Genomic DNA, 20498 nt, shown 5'->3' on the forward strand with positions numbered 1-20498 from the left:
AAAAGCTAATTCACAAAGAAAGAAAAAACATAGAAACCAGCTGGAGCTGAAGACAGGAACAGGGCTAATGTTCACTAGACCTTGGTCAATTTTCTGTGCTCAATTGATCTTGCCTGGTGAAAGTCTGCACTTTTTGGAAGGTTTCAATAAATAAGACAAGCTCAGTAAAGCATAGAAACAGCATCTGATCTCCCACCCCCACAGACACATTAAGTAACAGGCGAGACGACATCAGGCACTCTGAATATGTTAAATCTCGAAGGGCACAACATTTTGAAGGGCGCAACAGCCATTTTAGAAACCTTGATCATCAGGTCCGGAGTGCAGTGCTCTCACCATGACACTTCATGTTACCCTGTGATGGTATGTGTGTTCCTCCACAATGGCACAATACCGATTAATGGCATATTTGGTTCATAAGGCAGAAATAATGATAATGGAGCCCCCTCTCAAACACTCACTATACACTCAATCACTCAATCAATCAACCAGCCAACCAACCAACCAACTACCCAACCAATACAAAAGTTAAATCAATTCCTTCCCTTAATACAGTATCTGGTCCATGGAATGATCACACTTTTCATCACTACCTAGTAAGCACAGGCAAAATAACTGTATTCCAAAACCCTGCCATTATTTCATGATGTACTGAAATATAAAGTCAGCAGGACAGTGGATATCAGTTCATCAAATGCAGAGAGAGGGCAGACATTTACCTTGAAACCTCATTATTCTGCCCTTTCCAAAAGGCATGGGAAGGTTGAGTGGTATGTAGTGCTCGTGGTTGCACACCACGTGCAGGAACTCAAACTTAAACTCATACAGAGTCTGAAAGAAGAGAGTTTGCGTTAGAAAACAGTACTGTCAACAGATAAAAATCAGACCCTTTTTCCTGCCTTGATACCTCAAGCGCTCAGTTCAGAAATACTGTCTCATGGGTGAAATACTGCATCATACTACATAAATGTGCATGCTAATAATGTACTGCATAATGTATGCAGAACGTCCTGAATACCTTGGGGTCTCCTGGCACAAAGCAGTTGATGTAGTTGTTGATCTGCTTGAAGATGAAGCCTCTATCCATGAGAGTGAAACACCTCTGTGGAAGCATCAGCAATGTGAGAAACCTGTATGTCCTCATGACAAATGTAATATACAGTGTATGTCAGACCTGGGTCAATTACGTAATTGTCTTGCATTCAAATACTTTTCTGTGCTTGATTGATCTTGCCTGGTGAAATTAAGCCAAACAAGAGGACCAGAAGGAGGGGTTTGCACTTCTTGTGAGTATTTCATATGTTCCAATCATACGTTATAATTCCAGCTCAGTAAAGCATAGAGAAGTATTTGAATCCAAAAATAATTACGTCTGGTGTATGTAGACCACTCTGTAGAAATAACGACACTATAGCCCATATAACAGTTGTATCTGGTTAGTACTCAAAAGATGGAATTCACTGCAGTGTTACTCACTGACTTACATTTACATGCTCACCATTTGTACAGCTGTATATTTATAAGAACAGGTTAAACATATTTATCAAGAATACTCCATATTCGCCCCACCCATGATACAATGTACTTATGCAGGTTATGAGATCAGAGCAGAGCTCCACTGGCATTAAGCCTCACCTTGATGAAGACAGCCAGGCTGTGGTTGGCATTCCTGGCTGCGTCCAGGTTGTCCTTGTACTTCTGGGTGATGTGGGGCATCATCATGTTTACCAGTGTCTCCACAGTGTGGTGGAAGGAGGCCGAGAAACGCTGATTCCTCGACAGCTGAGAGAGAGCGAAAGAGAGTTATACAGAGAGAGAAAAAGATAGAGAGGAAGGAAAAGACAGAGAGTTGCTGACAAGTTCTTTGTAGCAGCAGAAGCCAAAACGGCCGTTCCATAAAAACCAATCAACCACAGGAAGATAATTCACTCATGCAAATATTCCCCATTTTCTACTGTTGTTCATGTTTCCCAGTGTGTAACAGGGGAGAGTGGAGGGGTTCTATAAGAGATCCCTGATTACACAGAACGATGCCGCCATTTAGTAAACACTGGGCTATGCTGGGTAATTAGTGCTGTCTGAGTGAGACAGTACTGTACAATTTTGGAAGACCCTGTAGAGAGACTGTCATTGTCTGGAAGTTTAAGGTCATGAACACAAAGGCTGCTGGCACAAAAAAGTATAAAATACTGAAAACCAGTCGAAGAGATACCATGCCACACATGTTATGGAACAGTACAGAGACATTTATAATTTAACTTACCTTGACTTTACAGCTTTCTATCAAGTACTGAGCCATGGACTTCACAAGAGCTTCAAAGAAATACCAAGAGTACTAAAACACAGACAAACAAAACAGTGCTCTTAATATTATATTACTCCAATACTCAATTGAATTTCCCTGGAAAGCTTGAACATTTAAAATCACCCCTTTACAAGTGGAGCCACAATCATACATACTTTCTTGGGCACACAAAATGATAAAATACTAAGTGCAATGAGAACATAATTGCTCTGGCTGTGTAGATAAATAACTATGTGGAATAAAAACCATATAACTGGTTGTACAGTGCAGTGGTTGTCTAACCTTGAAGCACCTGTGAACTCAGATGCCAGACTGCAGGCTAACGATGAAGACTGGAACCGTCAAACACTTTTCACATTAAAGTGAAAAAAGTGTTTCCCTACATCTGTTTCTTTTCAGACAGCAATTCGCTCCATATTTCTTTCGTGAATTGAAATAAAGTTACCATGCCATATGATAATAATTGCCCTCTCACGAGCCAGCTTTTACTGAGATATGGTGTATGTTCTTAAAAATCCACGATGCATGTGAACAGAAATAATCTCTTTTCTGTTTGTAACTTGATGTGGGTGGCAGTGTGATATATTTTCAGGTAATGAGATTACAGCTCAGAGGTTACAGTCTGTTTCCATTCTTCATTGTTGCACTAACAAGGCAGTTCAACGGAATTGCTTCATTCTCCATCCAGCTGTATAAATGGTCTTTATTAAAAAAGTAAGCTGTGTGAAGCGCTCTAGATTAGACCATCTTCTGAATGAATGAATGTGAATGTAGGGTGGTGAGAATGTATTGGGGCTTGGCTGTGTCATGGCACCCTGCACAGAATCCCTCTGCAGGACCAGGTCTGTACCTTGAGCAGCTTGTTGCTGGTGAGGAAGTCTGTGGAAGGCTTGAGGATGGCGGTCATAGCTTTGGCCAGCTCCTCGTGCACCGTCCTTGTGCTGGTAGCTGTGTACGGCTCTGTCTTAAACACGTACTGGAGAAAGGAAAGAAAAACATTGTACTGGACTGAAAGAAGGCGGAATTGAAGCATATCATATCATATCGGGCAATGGGAACAAAAAATACAGCACTTAGCACTGTAAGGGCAATAATAAAAAGGCGTAAAACATATGGAATGGTAGCCAGGAAGAGGACGCAACTGCATAAGTGCTTGGGGTGTTTGCATAAGTAAGTATTAAACCAGGGGTGCCAATAATTGTGGAAGCAGTTTTTTTGGTTGATTCCATTAATAAAGCACACTGCTTTGCACATGTTGGAAAAGAAATTGTATGTCAATAACCATATTATTTTTTAGTATATATCAAGGGTGCCAATAATTCAGGAACCCACTGTTAGGTAATGTCAGTTACCTTCACATATGAACGCAAATAGTGCTCCAGACCCTCCTCATGGCACTGGGAGACAATGTGAATCATGACCCTAAAAGAACAGGAAGGTAACAGGTCAAAGGTCATACAGAGGAGCAGGATTAGAATTACATAAAGAATAGTGTTGCATGATTCTTATGGGCTCTGGAAATCATGAAAATACCAACATTACCTTTTTTATCTTTGAATAATGGCCTTTCATAAATCATTTAATATTTTCCTAATATTTCACAATACTTGATGAGGAAATCTAAATTTCCAATTCCCCACTGAACAGGGACAAAGTGACCACTTGCCTGGTGACGTTAACAGCCACGTCCTCATGGGTGACGTTGGTGAGCACGCAGAACAGCTGGTTGAGGATGGTGGGCAGGAAGTTGATCATGACATGGCTCTCCATGGCATGGAGGCTCTGCGAGAGGGAAAGGGAACGGTTTATTGAACAGAGAGTAGAAGACCCTGTTTCCACAATGTGATAGCCAATGATGTTATTCCAGCAAGACTGTTTTAAAAAAACACCAAAAACACAAGAGGATATTAAGATGGGGTATGAGTCACATGACTCACAACTTCACAAAACATTTTCTCAGTGGGGGAAATATTTCTCCCCTCCGGCATCTCTCAATATCCGATATCGATCCAATTTCAGATGCAATTTTATGATAAAATACTTTGTGGCGACTCCCACCCAGAAGTAGAAAAACACAGTAAATATACCATTTGCCTAACGGGATATGAAAGCCTCAACAGGAATAACAGGACGCACCTGTAAAAAGTGCGCGATCGGACCATGCCTGATTACTCACTTCCTGTAGTAATGTGAAGGGGCTATCGATGCATTAGCAGCAGGCCAGCGATAACCCAAGGCCAGTTGAGTCATTTGGCAGAGGTCCAGCGAACATCACTGGCGTGCCTGAACTTGCGCCTGACCCGATCCCCATTGTTTCCCTGGACACGTGTGTTTATAATTGAATCCAAGTGTGCAACCCTCGCACTGGTAGCCACTGGCAGGACAATGGAGGATCAGTGTGTTGCTGTTGTATTGTGGTCAGAGTGAGGGAACGCCCGCTGATGTCATGATATCCCGCGATACCGGGGGCACAGCAGGACAGTGGCAGTGCGGCGGCAGTAAAGGCGGGACAGGTGAGGGGGGGGTGGGCAGGAGCGCAAACTGCCAAATAACGGGAGTCGTGCTCTCCACCACATCTGTATGGCACCCTGGCTGGGTGTACAGAGGCTGAGGTGCCACTATCACAGTCTCAGTCTCTGTCTCTTTATTGATCTCAGTCTCTGTCACAATCTCAGTCTCTTTATTGATCTCAGTCTCTGTCTTGCACTCCGTATCTTGCACTGTGTTGCTCTCTTGTCATGGTATCTATCTTGTGACAACCTCTCTCTCTGTCTTAGTCTGTTACAGTTTCTATCTATGTTAACCTGTGTCTTGGTCTGTGTTTCTGTGTCTGCCTCTATCTTGGGCTCTGTTAAGGCCCGGACACACCAAACCAACGGTCGGCCGCGGAGCGCCGACAAAGATCGCCTCGCGTCGATACGCGTCGTTAATGTTGGCTGTGCCGAACACACCGCAACGACGGTCCGCCGACGGCCGAGTTGCACGTACGTTCTGCGCCTGCGTGAGAGGTAATAACTCTCCACACCAGCAGGTGGCGGTAGTCTGTATTTGTCTTTCAAAAAATGGAAACCGGAAGACCGGGGAATGCGTTTGCATTGCGTTGGACCTAGAAGCAGCCATTGTCTCGCTCACAACAAACAGTTTGCAGCAATTTCCTTGTTCTCTCGCTATTTAGTAATACTAATCGAAAATTATGTCTGGTAGTGATAGTAACTTTGGAATGGCTTGCTTTCGTCGCTTCCGTTTCTCTTCTCGTGCACTGATTCGCTAGCTGGACAGCCAATCAGAGAGCACTCTCTCACCGACGGATTCAACATGTTGAATCGGCGTCGGAGCCCTCCAAAACACGCCGACGGAGTGTCAGCGTGCGGGACACACCGGAAAGACTCGGCCGACAGGGCGCCACCGATGTCCAATGGCCGACCGTCGGTTTGGTGTGTCCGGGCCTTTACTCTGTTGGTATCTGTCTTGGTGTAATAGTCTCTGTTTTGGTCACTATTACAATCTCTGTCAGTGTATTGGTCTTAGTTTCTGTGACAGTCTCTGCCTGTATCTTGCGCTCTGTTACTGTGTTGGTATGTTGCCATGGTGTCTCTGTCTTGGCATCACTCACAGCCTCCATTTTGTTTCTCTCTGGTTTACCTTCAGGTACTTGACCAGCTCCCCTCCCGACACTGGCCCTGCAGACTGTGTGTACTGACAGTGATGGAAGAAATTGTGCAAATGTTGATCCTGAGGAAAAAATAAAAAGCATGAAAAAGTTGGATATTTATTAAGCAAAAAATTGTAAAAGAGAAAGTTACAGTTTTAATCATTAGCGATATATTAGACCGGTATTCATTTAACTATTTAGCATCTCCATTCATATTACTGACCTGAGCGTAGACAGTGGAGACAAGGTGAGTGGACACCTTGAACAAAGGTTTTCCTCCATCGACCCATTTGATTTCAGGTCCAGAATGCTGCCATTTATAACAGGCATGACATAAATCGTTAAACCAAATAAATCTTCAGCAGAAAAATAACAAGAATAAAAGTGTAATTATAAAGGGACTAAAAGAACAGGGAGTTTCTACAAGGAGTCACTCCTAAAGGCAATGAAATTAAGTCCTTGGGAATTGGATGTTGAAACACATACAGTAGCTTAGAAAACAAGCCAAACAAAGTGGGTTTCAACATCAATATGATTTAATAGATAAGAAACCTTTTTGCAAGCAAATGTTTTAGTAGTTGCATAAACCACCACACATTTTTCTAGGTCATTCATACACAAACACACACACATGCACACACTCACTCTCTACACTCACTACACAGATCACCTCTGTAATAACCTTGACATAGACAGCATGCAATTATGGCTGACTCATAATGGATGAAGGTGAATGAACAAAGGCTTGGCCCTCAAACACAAAGAGAGCCCCTCCCCCCCACGCTGCACCGTGCGTATGAATGGCTGTTACCTTGGTGACACCCTCCTGACAGCTGAGGTAGCCTGCAGGCAGACTGGCAGAGACGGGGATCTGCTGCTCGTTGGTGATCACCCTGCCGTCCTTCAGCAGGGGGAGCCAGGCGTACCCCACTGTGGGCAAAGGAGAGGAGAGCCTGTCAGCTGAACGTGTGAAACCAGCCCCACAGACCCAGAGGCCCACAGACCCAGAGACCCACAGAAACATAGACCAACAGAAACACAGACCCACAGATCAAGAGACCCATATACCCGCTGAGCCACAGAACCATAGAACCACAGAAACACAGACACGGAACCATAGAACCACAGAAACACAGAACCACAGACCCACTGAGCCACAGAACCAAAGAAACACAGACCCACAGAAACACAGACCCAGAGACCCACAGAAACACAGACCCAGAGACCTGCTGAGCCACAGAAACACAAACCCAGAGACCCACAGAAACACAGACCCAGAGACCCACAGAAACACAGACACAGACGCTCACAGAAATACAGAAACACAGACCCAGAGACCCACAGAAATACAGAAACACAGACCCAGAGACCCACAGACGCACTGAGCCCCTGAACCAGAGAAACACAGAACCACAGACATAAAATGACCCTACCACTGCACCCCACCAGCACACCAGGCAGAGGAGAATATTACTAGAAAGCTGGAATAATTTATAATAGAGAGCTATTAACTTTGTTATTTTTACTGGCTATTTGTCTATGATTTCGGAGATGCAAAAGCTACACTGGTAACACCCATTTTACAAGATTAAATCAAGTAGAGAGAATTCAGCCCAGCAGCGAGTGAAGGAGGGGCTCCAGTGGATATAGTAATAAATCAGAAGCCATACAAGGACTATATGTGAGCAAATTGTACTGTATGTACTACAGTGCACAGGGCCTACCTTGCGTCTCCACCAGGTCCCTCTTCTTGGTACTGCCCTTGCTACTGCTGTCACAGCTGATGTGGTAGAAGGTGAAGAGCAGGTGGTGCTTCTCAGTGATCTGGGTGGGAAGCTCCAGCTTGAACTGAGAGAGGGGGCAAATACAGTCATACACCAGGCACATGCAGCTGTTCTTTATACTCTTACGATCTACAGGGAGATCTGCTAGCACAAGGTCATCCGGGTAACTGTTATTTTAGTACAACTGAATCGGCATTCAGAAATCCTGTCACACATGGAAGAACTTAACACTGGAAGAACAATGGGGGCTCATTTTGAAATACAAGGAACAAAGATGAAGCTACTTCCGTGTTTCATGACCACTCCGCTTACAGTATACAATACCATGGTGCATATTTGACCCAGCACACACACTCACTGAGGACTTTATTAGGAATACCTGTACACCTACTTATTCATGAGATTATATTCATGCAGATACGGGTCACAGGAAGGTGACAGTAACGCAAATAACCACACATTACAACAGTGGTATGCAGAAAATCTTCTCTGAACACACAACGCATCAAACCTGGTGGATAGGCTAAAGCGGCAGAAGACTTAATAAGTCTAAAAAATACGTCTAATAAATACCTAATAAAGTGCTCCCTGAGTGTATGCTGAACTGTTTAAACCCTGGAGTATCATATGAACACATAGAATTATTAAATTCCCCTCGCAATGAAGGGCCGATTGAAAGCACTCACTTCATCATAGAACTCTGGGTTCTGTTGGTGGTGTAGCACTGCAGCAAAGGCGTTCTTCATGAACAAAGGTCCTCCAGGTCTACCGTAGATGCACTGCAGTCATAACAACAGAGTGATTAACTGATTCCAGTGACGCCATTTCATGTATCTTACATTTCCAATTTTCAAATAATTTAAGATTGGTACAGATTCGCAGTTATATATTATGAATGGGGAGTGGAGGGTGACTGGAGCTAACCTTAAGCGGCTGGGCCTCCTCCTCATCCGAGTCCTTGAACTCGATGCAGACCGCTATGTTCCTAGCCTGAGGAGGGGGAGAGAGAAAGAGAGAAGGAGGGAAGGAGGGAGAAAGAGCTGAAAGCTGACCCATATAGAGAAAAGGCTTCTGGGACACTCGTTCAGTGCTGGCTGGAAAGTGCACTTCTAAAATGTTTCTCTTGTTCCTTGTAAATGTTTTCAATCTATGTGTTCAGTGTGATTTTACTGGCAAAAACATTTGACTTGGCAGGCCATCATCAGATCTTACTTGATGTGCAACTATCATCTGGAGGCAATTTAGAGGGTCCTGATACAATTTAAAATCTTGGCCACCATAACCACAAAAACCTGTTCTTCCTTATATTTGCCATAACTTGCATATTTACAAAGGCGTGACTGATATTCACATGTATTCAGATAATCTGACTTTTAACTGAAAATCAAAGATACATGAAATTCATTAATTTTCATGTATTTCATAATGTAAAGCATAAGCTTCTGAGTACACAGCCTTTTTTCTTTATTCCAGATAAAACAATGAGATTTTTACGATAGTTACACCACAAAGTCCAACTTTGTGCCCTTACCTTGGCAAAAGACTTTTGGCTGTCGTACTTCAGGTGCCTGGGGTAGACGTAGAGGTGGTTGTTGTAGTTGGTGAAAGGCTGGGAGCACTTAGCTATGCAGGGCACAAACTCTTCCACTTCAAACAACACATTCGTCTTCCCATTGGTCTCAAAGGGCCTCACAGGAATGTAGGATGAAGTGACACAATCTGCAGTGGAAGGAAGAGGGAAACAGCATTGGAGCAATGATGAGACTGATCTCCTTCACAGGATGAAGATGGTCGGCGACAGTTCAGAGCAGACATCTTACTTGTCAAGTCTGGGGCAACGATGTCGATGGTCACGTCCAGATTTCCTAAGATGACTGGAAGCTTAGCCATCTTTTCTGGCCTGAGGAAGAGAGATGCATACGTACCAGTTCAGGGCTTGTAGTCACACACATGCACACACACTTGGGCTTTGGAAGACTTATAACCTACAACTGAGCAGGAGTCTCCCCCACAGACTTAGTTATTCCACACATGATTGCCTCTAAGAACCCCAATGGTTCAAATACATTCAGTAGCACAACCCCTAGCACAGTACATTTTGACTGTACACTTTCTGCTTTTCTATAAACAAGACTCAACTCGGGTGCACAAGAAGTTCACAAGACTGTACAAACTTTCTGAAATCCGCCAGTAGTTTGAACATGTCTTCATTTGACAGCTTGCTGCTGTCCTGCCTGTAGATGGCGGAGAAGCGGGAAGCCTTGTCCAGAGTGCCCGACGCGTCTTTGAACAAGGGCCTGTGCAGAGAAAAGAGACAAGCTTTCAAGAGAAGGACGTTTCACACACCATATTCCTCGTTCCCTCACAAAGGTTTATTCCCAATATTCTCTCAGGACTCTTGGATAATGGCTCCACAGGGTTGGAGCATTTTTCCACTCTCTCATTCCCTTTCCACAGCTTCTGCAGCTCCTCGGAAAACCACGGGCATAAGTGGGCCACGTTCGGAAAGACAATTGACACCCAGCAACACATCCAGGCTCGTTTAGACCTTTAAAGATGCAGTGGAATTCTGAAGCACCCAGCGGAACATTAACTAACTGTGAAATGAAAACCAACTCTTGAAAAATCAGGCCATTTATTGTGTGACAGAAAAGGCTTTTATTTTGGCAAGCCAGCGTGAGCATGGGACACTGATCAAAGACCAAAAAAGTAAACTCACGGGTCCAAACAATTAGAGAATGTGGACAGAGGGCAGACTTATGTGTTAGGCTCATCTATGTGCTTAGATGTCACAGCACTATCATGTCAGTTAGCTGATTAGCACAGTGTTGACCAGTGGGGAGCTACACGTTTGTTTATTTGTTGCAAGACCCTGCTGAAATTCAGGGTAGTCCCATTCAGCGACACTTTGCTTCAACTGGTTAATCTCTAGAGTCCGTAACACTATAAATGCCCAGAAGAAGCAGGCGCCACTTCATGTGCACCCGGACTGAAACATACGGACGGAAGCACATTCCAAATACATGCTTTGACAGAATCATTTCACATTTCACACTGACCGTTTCTCCAGGAATCCTCCATCAAGGCCAGTATAACATGTAAAATGCCACAGGCCAGATTAAGCAGCCTGTATGAATGACCCATACCTGGCTGCCCATGCGAAAGGCATCCTGTACTGGCCCAATCGACTGCAGGCGAGTTTGGCGTTCTTCAGGACCTTCTGTGCTGCCTGACAGTGAAAATGAGACAGAAAGAAGAGGATTGTTTCAGAAAAACAGAGAAAGCAATTATTTTAAGTGCCCTAGTGAGTGCGATTAAGTTAGCACAACCACTATATTTCCATATAGCACATTGCAATACTCCCTAATGCTCTTGACACAATCTTTGCCAACTCATCTCATTACCGGAAATCTCCTGAATGGATTATGTAGATTGTAGATTTGTAGCTACAATTACAGTAGTACAATGGCATGAAGTTAACTGGCTAATTCTTGTAAGGGGAATGAGTCTTTATTGGCAATTGCGTTGACTTGGCTAATGGATAGAAAGAGCAATCACACATTTAATTATCATCATGCTTGTCCTGTTGTGTCTGCACCTTGCTGGCATCTGAGCTCTTCATGTATGGTTCAGCACAGTGTGTGATTCCCCCTTGCAGCACCTTCTCAATTCGAGCCACCAGGAATATGTCAGGGTGAGGACATGTCACAGAGAATACTCCCTGTAGAAGGACACATTAAAACAGAATAAGGCACACACTATTGACTGATCTGAGATCAGCACTGAAAAGGAAATCAATGCAGCAGTCTCCCTCGCCTTCAGTAGAGTAACAATAGAAGCTCTTCCCACTGAAAAACAATTATTGTTAGTGTCATCCACATACCACAAACTTGAAACAAAACCATCTTTGCATTCTGCAGATTCAAATTACAACCACACGTCAGCTGAGATCAAAGGAATTTCTGTTAGTGGCAGAACAAACTGCAATATTTCCCTTCGATTAAATAAGTACAATGAGGATACAATGCTCAATGCAACGTGTGAATTGTTTAATTTTGTGGGCACAACCCTACAGAAGAGGCAAGATATCACTTTGGGTCTTTCTCAAAGAAGCACAGGAGACCACTGGTCCATATTTCTAGGAGCCAGAAGAAACTCTCCAGGAGTCCCCAGAGATGTTCCTATGTCAGAAGCATGTGGGCCAACCTGTCTGGGGTACTGCAGCAGCCCCTCTGGCAGCCCACAGACCGTCCTCTGCCCCCCGAGCAGGGAGTCTCCACACCCGTTCATGAGCTGGCCGCTGTGACTGCAGACCATCTGCCGGACAGAGCTGTGGTTCAGATCCACGTGGAAGTCCGCTGCGATCTTCCTGCTGTTCTGGATGTCGAAAAGCGTCAGGGTGACGTAAAACGGCTCCACCTGCAAAACACACACAAACAAACGGTCTTCAAAAGGAAAGCCCATTTTTTCTGAACGTGACATGTGACATGTTTACAGTGGTGGATGCTGAGAGGTCATAACAGTGCCAAACTCTGCTGTGGGACTAAAAGCACTAGCTGGTTACATTTTCAAGTTGGCCTTATTTCGCAATTGCATTAGAAATAAGGATCATAACCTACATTTGTTGTTGGCCCCTCTTCATTTTCAGCCACACAGCTTTGCAGATTGAACGACAAGTCATTGCAGTTGACCAAAATTCGCTTTCCAAACTTTTCCTCAAACTGCTTAATGTCTGGCTCCATTCCAGAAAAGTCCAATTTCTGTCATAGCAAAGAAGACAAAAGGAAACAAAAATCAGGGTTATTCTCTTTAAGGATGTTAAGACAGGAAACAAAAGTCAAGCAAAACCAAGGGCCAGACACATGACCTCCAAATCACAGCCATTGTGGCTTTCATGTGCCTGTCATATTGCACTACATAATCAGTTCTACATAAATTCACTGACCTGTGTGTCAGGGTCCAGGGTGAACAACTTCAGTCTGGTTTCACTCCTTATTCTAGACTCAATATCTCTTGCACTCTAGTGAGAACACAAAACAAAATGGCAGTGAGTGCTTCCATAAATAAAAGCATAAAGCAAAATACAATTGGCGGTTTGCGTGTGGGAAATTTCAAAAGAGGTTCTGCAGTGAATCCGTGTATCTGCAGTCCTGCTGTAGCTCAAGGGTGTTTGGGTTCATTTGGATCAGGAACAAGTGCCGAGTCAGTGGTACAGTGCTGAGAATGTACGATTGTCACAATACGCTGTCCAACAGAATCTACCTCCGCCCAAGCCCATTTCCCAGGGGGCAGTCACCTCATTGTCGAGGCAGGGAGGCTGGAGGGTGGGGGAGAGGGGGAGGTTCTGCTGGATGGCAGGGCATTCAGAGGGTATTGTGGAGCCACGGACATATGGAGGCAAGCTGTCCTTCAAACTGGCAGGCCTGCAAGCCGAGGCTGTCACGAGACCGCCACGTTCCCCATCCCCAGACACACATGGGAGCATCCCTCCACTGCCGACATATGGCCAGCCTTTTCAAAGCACAGCACATTTCTAACCGAACACTGCTCCAGTCTGGCTCGAAGAATCGGCAACAGCCACGCAGCTCAGCACATGCGAAAGGGAATCATGATGGAACAACTCTATCCATCTCAAATGAGTGAAAATGTCAAATTAGTCAAAATCCTCTCGAGCATTCTTTCCAGTCCAGTGTTGTTCCAGTCCAGTTCTCATGTTACTTTACATAAGAAATGTCAATTTTTGACGCTTTAATACTGCAAATTTATATTCCACATTTGTAGGACAGGAGAAAAATTGTCTTCTCCAAATGTGAAGCTTTTCTTTTCAACTTTCCATAATTGTAAAATATGTTTAATATATCATAATTTAATGTAATTAAGTCTACAAATTAGAGCCAAATCATAGATTCAGATTCTGAAATTGATTTTTAATTCTTAAACTGACACTTGCTCAAAGACATGAGTCACATTCTCATCCTCCTCTGTATATTTGTGTATAGCTCCAAAAAGATTTCCAAGGAAAACCTAGGTATAGCATCATAGGGATATAGTGTGAGTATTGGCACATGAACTCCTTTCCTATGGCAACAGGACCTACCTGAAAACTCTCTAAACTCCCAGAAGAGCTGTCTGCCTTCCCCAGTTCATCGTCTGTAAAGGAGATCAGATTACCCCCGATTAATCATAACCCTAACACTCAGGCATAACTAGAACCCACACACCTAGCACCATTTTCATCCAGTATAAAAAATAGGAAGAAGGAAACTGGAGAACATGATGTAGCAAAACATAACCAGCTTCTCAACCCTCAATGATAATAATAATAATGTCATATTAACAGCAGTGAAAGGTTACAAAACTGATTTCAGCAGACATATTGCTCGCCTGAAAGTGGTCTCTCATGCCAAATAGAGTTTCCCGTGAAAGTACAGAGATCAGACAGGATTCTTTTTGCTTAACACAAAATCGTGAAATCCTGTAAGAGGGGGTGTTATTACAGTACCTTAAACAATAATGAACAGACGTGTTTGTGAGATTACAGAGCAGACACACTGACTCTTGCCTGCGCGCTGAGATCAGGGGAGAGGGGAGAGCTTTTAAAGGCTGGGTGGTCCGTAGCACCTCCTGGGGGAGCTGGAATTTGTGGCAGGTTTCCCAAACGGATTGCTACAATGGGGTAGGAGTCATCCCACACCGAACCGATTGACAGCAGGATGGAGAGTCAATCCTGTTATGCGGGTCTACGGCTGAATTGACTTCCAGCCAAAACAGCCACATCAACAAACACTGCCATCTCTGATCTGCAGGTGCGGGCGAAGCTGCTCGAATTTGGCAGTGTGCGATAAAATGCGTGATGCCTCCATATGGAGGGAACTCAGGGCTTAATTTCTGCCATGTCAATGCTTCCGGAGAGACTGCAGACTGGTGGAACCCGCCATAATCTGAAAGAAAGCTTGAAGCCTTTTCAAACTAAGCCTTCCTGGGGATGCAGCTGTGCTGTCCTGTCTCAGGGCTTCTCATATCATATTTTATATATATAGAGCACTTGACAAAGAATTTAGCACAATATGCTTCACAAAGTATACCCCAGCCTACAGCATACCTCATTCTTCTCCAGCCCCTGAACTCCCTTTTCTCCATGAAAGGGACCTGTGTGAGCCTATGAGAGGATATTACTGAACAGAGAGTACATGGGAAATGTAAGGTATGTTCAGGGTGCTCTCACTCTTATTGACCAAAGGCTAAAGGTCCATGAAAGCAATGTAATGCAGCAATGTGACTATTCATTGCACCTCGCTATTGCCCTCCTCACCCTTTTCACGTTAACATGGATAATGTGACTCAACATTAATACTCACTGACTGACTGACTCACTCATTCACATGCGCACATGCAGGCAGATACACACACACACACACACACACCATCGTGCAGGTCCCCGTTCCTCTTCTCCTGCATGGCGAGCTCAAAGCTGGTGTGGAGGATCTTGTTGAGGGTGCCGATCCACTCGTCCATCTCAATCTCGCTGTCCGCTGCCAGCAGGTAGGTGCTCTTATCCTGCATCTTCAGCTCAAAAGCAAAGCGACGCACCCTGTTGTTCTGGAGCCAGAAGGAAGAGAGAAAGCACTGAGATGTTGAGAACATGACTGCATCTTTTTGGACCTGATGTTAGGTGGATGCAGTGGGGCTGTCATGGAGAAACTGGCCTACACTTGTACATTCCATAGTAATAATGAATCAAAGACCTCTGTCAGCACCAGTGCAGTGTGGTATGACTGCACAGTGATGTACTACATTTTTAGTTTGATAATCCAGTAAAGGTTTTTAATGTTGCTTTTTAATTCAATTCAACTTGAATTCAATTCAACAATTCAACTACTTTTTAACTTCAATTCATAAAAAGCAACCAGACCAAAACAGAATGTTCCAAATCATGCCCCAAAGTTAACATAAAAAAATATATCAGGTCACCAGACTGCAGACTAAACTCAACAGACAAAGGGTGCTGGCAAGTGCTATTTTTTAGAAGCGGTATCGCTAAAGGACAAAAGCCATTTGAATACGTTTTCTTTACACATGGTGTGTTATTTAATGATGAGACTGGTTTCAGAAAACAACAGTCTTAATCATTATGCACAAAACAAAGGGGCCCAGTACTCCTACCATTAGTGTTCTGCTAATAAAGGTGGTATTTGTTTCTTAGATGTGCCTTAAATTCCCTATGTCCCCTAATTTGCTGCTTTTATGTTATGATGCTTTGATCTAGAGAGAAAGGGAACTTGGTAACGCCCTTGGCCACAGAGAGCTGAGGAGGGTGTGAAAACAGTTCCATGTGTGCAACCAAGTGTGCAACCAAGCTGCCAGGACTGCACAAAGTCACTTGTGTTGACTGCGTCTTCCACCTCTGCTATTTCTGAAGCAAATGCAGCCTGCCTTATTGAACTATGGCTTTGATAGACATGGAATTTGAGAAGGAGGCTAATACCATTCTTGGAATTTAAATAAACCTCCTCCATATCTACACTCCCTGGACAGTTATTTTTATACATTTGTGACTAAGAGTGCCGTAAAGAGGAGTTAAATAAAACAATGCACAGTGTTACAAAAATGCTTGATTCATCTTATCAGGGCAGGAGGGTAATTATAGCGGAATGTTTTACAACCACAGAGGAGGCAAGTACAGTATTGGGAGGAAGAAAACGCTCATAACACAGCAGAGAAACTTCAGAAGAGGTGCATTGCTGACTTGAAAGGAACCCAGATGGTTTCTTTCATTAAAAGAGTACTGGGGAGGGGGCTGCCAATCAAACCCAAATTAAGCAAACAAGCACTTTCCATCGCCCCCCCTACCTCCCTGTTCCTCTCAATCTGGAATGTGACGGCACTTAACAATATGAGAGAGCTAATTAGGCTCTAACAAAGAATATTACCATGCCTGGGAGGAACTCTACCTACAGAAGCCAAGGCAGCAGATGCACTTTTTTAAAACACGGGCAGGCCACATCATCCCAGAGTTTACATTCCAAGTGGGATTGACAACAATAGAAACAATGTAGACGCATGCCATCATCCTACGCAGTCATTTTATTCCAGGTGAGACGGACTGTAAAACAACAAGGCAGGAGCCTGATATAAAACCATGGCTCACATACTGAGATCTCAGTTAATTATTCTGCCTGCTTGCATCCATCTAGGAGGCCGGCCCCAAACTCTCTGCTGGCGCTATTAAAAATCTGTGCAAATGAAGAAAATATGCTGACCTCATGTTCAGCACATGGAGTCATGGTTGAATAAGTCTATAGACTGCACACTGCAGGATAAAAGGGTGAAATCCTGGATGATTTCCTTCGCAGAGCATTAGGAATGAGGATGTGGTCAGACAAGATGGCGGACAGCCCTTTGGTACTGATAGAAAATCCAAAAGGCGTCCCGGAGTGCCAGACCATTGATCCGTCGATATATTTCCAGCCTCCATTTTTCTTCCAGTCGAAATCACCAATTACACTGCTCTCAAGTTACCGGTACTCCACCCACAGGTTAAGCTCACATGTGCAATTCTCCAGTACTGCAAATCAACATGTATTTTCCACACAGCAAATCACACAGTGTGCTATAGGACAGTAGCTTGGCTAATTACCTAGTGAAGCACAGTGAGGTGTGGTAAAGTTGGCCATGTAGGTTACCATGATGCAACATTCAAATTCATAATAACGATGTTGCACATTGTAATGTTCTCTTTGTTTGTTTTTTCTCTTTGGTACAAAATGAATAAATAAATTACTGGCAAGGGGCAACATTTTTTCAGCACTTTTCATACTTTTATTTCTGAGAGTGTTTTGTATCTTTGGGTAAGTGAGAGGCTCTGGTTAATCCCACCTTTGGAAAATCTCTAACTCTGAATACTAGCACCATTCAAATGAGGGGTGCATCTCTCAGCTGGTAACCTACAGGAGCCTGATAAGCAGCTCAGTGGTGCTTATGCAGAGGTAATCTGAGAATCCCTGTCCAAGCTATACTCACACTTTCCCGGCAGTACGAGGCCCACTGTTGCAGACTCCCATCGCCAGCTGATGACATACCCCAGACTTGAACTAGTGGTGTCTAGACTGCAGGGCCTGGCTTATGCTCATGGTCAGAGTTTTTAGTGGCTGAGCCATTATCAGGACTGAGTCTCATAGTCCATAAGCTGCAGTGGAGCATTTTGAGGAGGGGAAATGGAGGCCAGGAGCTGGCTAGGGGGATGTCATCGAGAGTGGGTGTCCCAAAAGGGAGGGGCCTTTAAGGGGAACAGAGTACATCCAAGGATCTTTAGGAGCTGTAGACTTAGGAAGAAATGGTTCAAGAATTCTCTGGCCAGTCAGTTCTCACTCTATCCATCATAAATTCCACGTTTAACAATATGCAGATCCACTTCCAGGATGGCTGTTTCGGTTTATAACTGGACTGCCGCTATTTTGGCAACACAACACACATCTTCACATGCAGTACATCTTCAGCTGCGTGGGACATGGATGAGCCACGTGTAAAGTAATTGGGCCAGAAGAGAAAGCTGAGTCAGGAAATGCAGAAAGACAAGTGGATCAGGAATCCAAAATCCTGAAAAGCAAAATTAGTCTGCTCCAAAAGCAAGAGAACAAGAGAAAAGGCATGCAGTGCATTGTTTTGGCAAGGTAAATCAAAACTAGCTGTTGCGAGGGGAACCTCTACAGTAACAGAAGCCTAAAATTAGCATCCCCATCTCCTCCAGTTTTCATTTTTGTTTCTGAAGTGATTAAGTATGAAAATCAAATTGCATAAATGGAGCAGTGGGATGAACCATACCATAGAACACCCTAATTCCTATGGAAGTGGATAAAAACAGATACATTCCCTGCTGCAAAATCTAGCTATGCCAGCTTGGCAAGCTTTAAAACTGAGCTGGTCAAGCTGGTACTATCCTGGTCTAGCTGGGTATGAGCTGGTCAACCACCTGCCAGCCATTTCAAAACATATCTTGAGTTAGTCAAAACATGTGTAGGAACTACAACTCCCACAATCCCACAGGACAATTCCACGATGTCCACCCCGCAAGACATCTAGCTTGGTTCAGCCAATCCCGTAATGGCGGGAGCAATAAACTTTCCCGTATAAGAGCAAGACATGTTCTCGGGATCTCTCTCTTTTTCTTTCTCTTCTTCCACCCTTCCTCGACGCACCCTTTTTGGCCATTCGCTTCAGCTCATCTGCTCCGAGACTCGGACAGAGGCTGAATGTTGCACAGCGCACTACCAGGCCTACGGACACACCTAGTTACCTCGCAGTAACTTCGTGGCCTATAGCGAGTGGAAACTGGTGTACGCGGAAGGCTACATCAGTTTACCCCTGCAAAGTTCACCAAGGAACAACATCAACAAACTTTTCCACCCAGAAAACGCCCCAGCTTCGCGCACCTCTCCAGGACACACATTCACAGCACCATCTCCTATAAGGACAGCACGTCTTTTGGATCCAATGCGTATGGACTCAGTAAGAGAACAAAGATTCAGGCATAGCCAGTGTTTAGTTTACTCTAGACTGATATTGTGAATCTGTGTTCTATATTTGCCGTCTTACCGTTTTAATGTATTTTTGTTAGCCATGTATATACCTGAATTGATTCGCCATCTTTCGCGTATGTAATTAGAGTAAAACTACGCAAGTAGTCTCTTGTCACAGCTAACTCTATCACTGACACGCCCAATTTACCTTTCCTTTGTCCAAGGGACACGTGCGCTTGTGCGCGCACACACACACACACACACACCCTAGTAACTTCCTCTACTAACTTCCCGTTAGTTTATCTGTTCTGTGTTTGTACGTTTGTTTAATACATTTATTTTATTAAACCCGGTGTCTGTTTTGGCGTCACATAGACATGAGAGCCGAGTTAAAGCAGTCTTTTGAAGAACTTCCAACCATCGGTATGTTTAATCATTAATATTAGTTGTTTTAATTATTAATTAAAATCCAAAATTTGTGGTTAGATATTTCTGATAACAGTAATTTTATTAATTACTTTTTGCAGTTATACTGCTACATAACATTAACTGGCGCCCCGGTTTCGTAGAGAGTAAAATCCCTACGTTATTTGGCGGCCCGTGCGAGGACCCTACAGTAATTTTGTGCCCTGTGCGAAGGACCCTACACATGTCAAACTGGGAGTTGGTCAGAACTGGTCAACTAGCTAAACCTTGTTGAGTAGGGAGCTGGTCTGAACTGGTCAACCAGTTACCAGCTGTTTCAAACCTATCTTGAACTGTTGTTTCAGCAGGGCCCTCTACACCAGCAGGGCCTCCTCTCCCCCTGTGCACTGTGGCTGAGTGGAACCTCCCACCCCTCACATTAATGAAATGGCAGCGCTGTGAGGGGGGTTATTATTCCAGCGCGGACAGGGCTGTGTCGAGTCTCGGGAGAGCGTGGAGGGTCTACAGTCAGCTCAGCACCTCCACTCCCACCTCCAATTCCCAGCAACAGGAAGGACAGGCTGACACCACTGCAGCTCACAGCAGCTCCTTCCTCATTTCTCAGGGAAAAAAGAAACAAAAACAGCTCTTGGGTGGCCTTCGAGGTAACAGGACCCACAACGAGCTGTGTTCCTGCACCCTCATTCTGAATCTCCTTTCCGTTTCACAAAAAGTGAATTCAAAATTATTCCGCCAACTACTGTGCGATTTGTGAGAATGGAGAGACTTCTCTACTCCAGGTAAATCAGTGCAAGCATTACTGAAAGACACCCCAG

General features: G+C 44.2%; 1 protein-coding gene across 4 annotated transcripts in view; it reads right to left on the reverse strand.

Moving 5' to 3' along the window:
* LOC133123103 (dedicator of cytokinesis protein 9-like) overlaps positions 1–20498 on the reverse strand; it is a 106394-nt gene that overhangs the window by 20748 nt on the left and 65148 nt on the right. For all 4 annotated transcript variants that reach the window (XR_009708197.1, XM_061233388.1, XM_061233387.1 and 1 more), the window contains exons 8-30: positions 15166–15340; positions 13839–13891; positions 12687–12761; positions 12361–12501; positions 11948–12160; positions 11340–11462; positions 10888–10970; positions 9916–10038; positions 9562–9641; positions 9273–9460; positions 8666–8731; positions 8428–8520; positions 7682–7805; positions 6769–6887; positions 6181–6267; positions 5948–6037; positions 3972–4087; positions 3658–3727; positions 3156–3281; positions 2264–2335; positions 1636–1782; positions 1019–1102; positions 720–831 (exon numbers count right to left, since the gene is read on the reverse strand). Coding sequence is in view for 3 of the 4 variants with exons in the window: in XM_061233388.1 (XP_061089372.1) it covers positions 720–831; positions 1019–1102; positions 1636–1782; positions 2264–2335; positions 3156–3281; positions 3658–3727; positions 3972–4087; positions 5948–6037; positions 6181–6267; positions 6769–6887; positions 7682–7805; positions 8428–8520; positions 8666–8731; positions 9273–9460; positions 9562–9641; positions 9916–10038; positions 10888–10970; positions 11340–11462; positions 11948–12160; positions 12361–12501; positions 12687–12761; positions 13839–13891; positions 15166–15340 (2560 nt within the window). In the remaining variant the exon portion in view is untranslated. The remainder of the gene's footprint in view (positions 1–719; positions 832–1018; positions 1103–1635; positions 1783–2263; positions 2336–3155; positions 3282–3657; positions 3728–3971; positions 4088–5947; positions 6038–6180; positions 6268–6768; positions 6888–7681; positions 7806–8427; positions 8521–8665; positions 8732–9272; positions 9461–9561; positions 9642–9915; positions 10039–10887; positions 10971–11339; positions 11463–11947; positions 12161–12360; positions 12502–12686; positions 12762–13838; positions 13892–15165; positions 15341–20498) is intronic.

This window comes from Conger conger, chromosome 3 (assembly GCF_963514075.1).
Source record: "Conger conger chromosome 3, fConCon1.1, whole genome shotgun sequence".
NCBI lineage: Eukaryota > Metazoa > Chordata > Actinopteri > Anguilliformes > Congridae > Conger > Conger conger.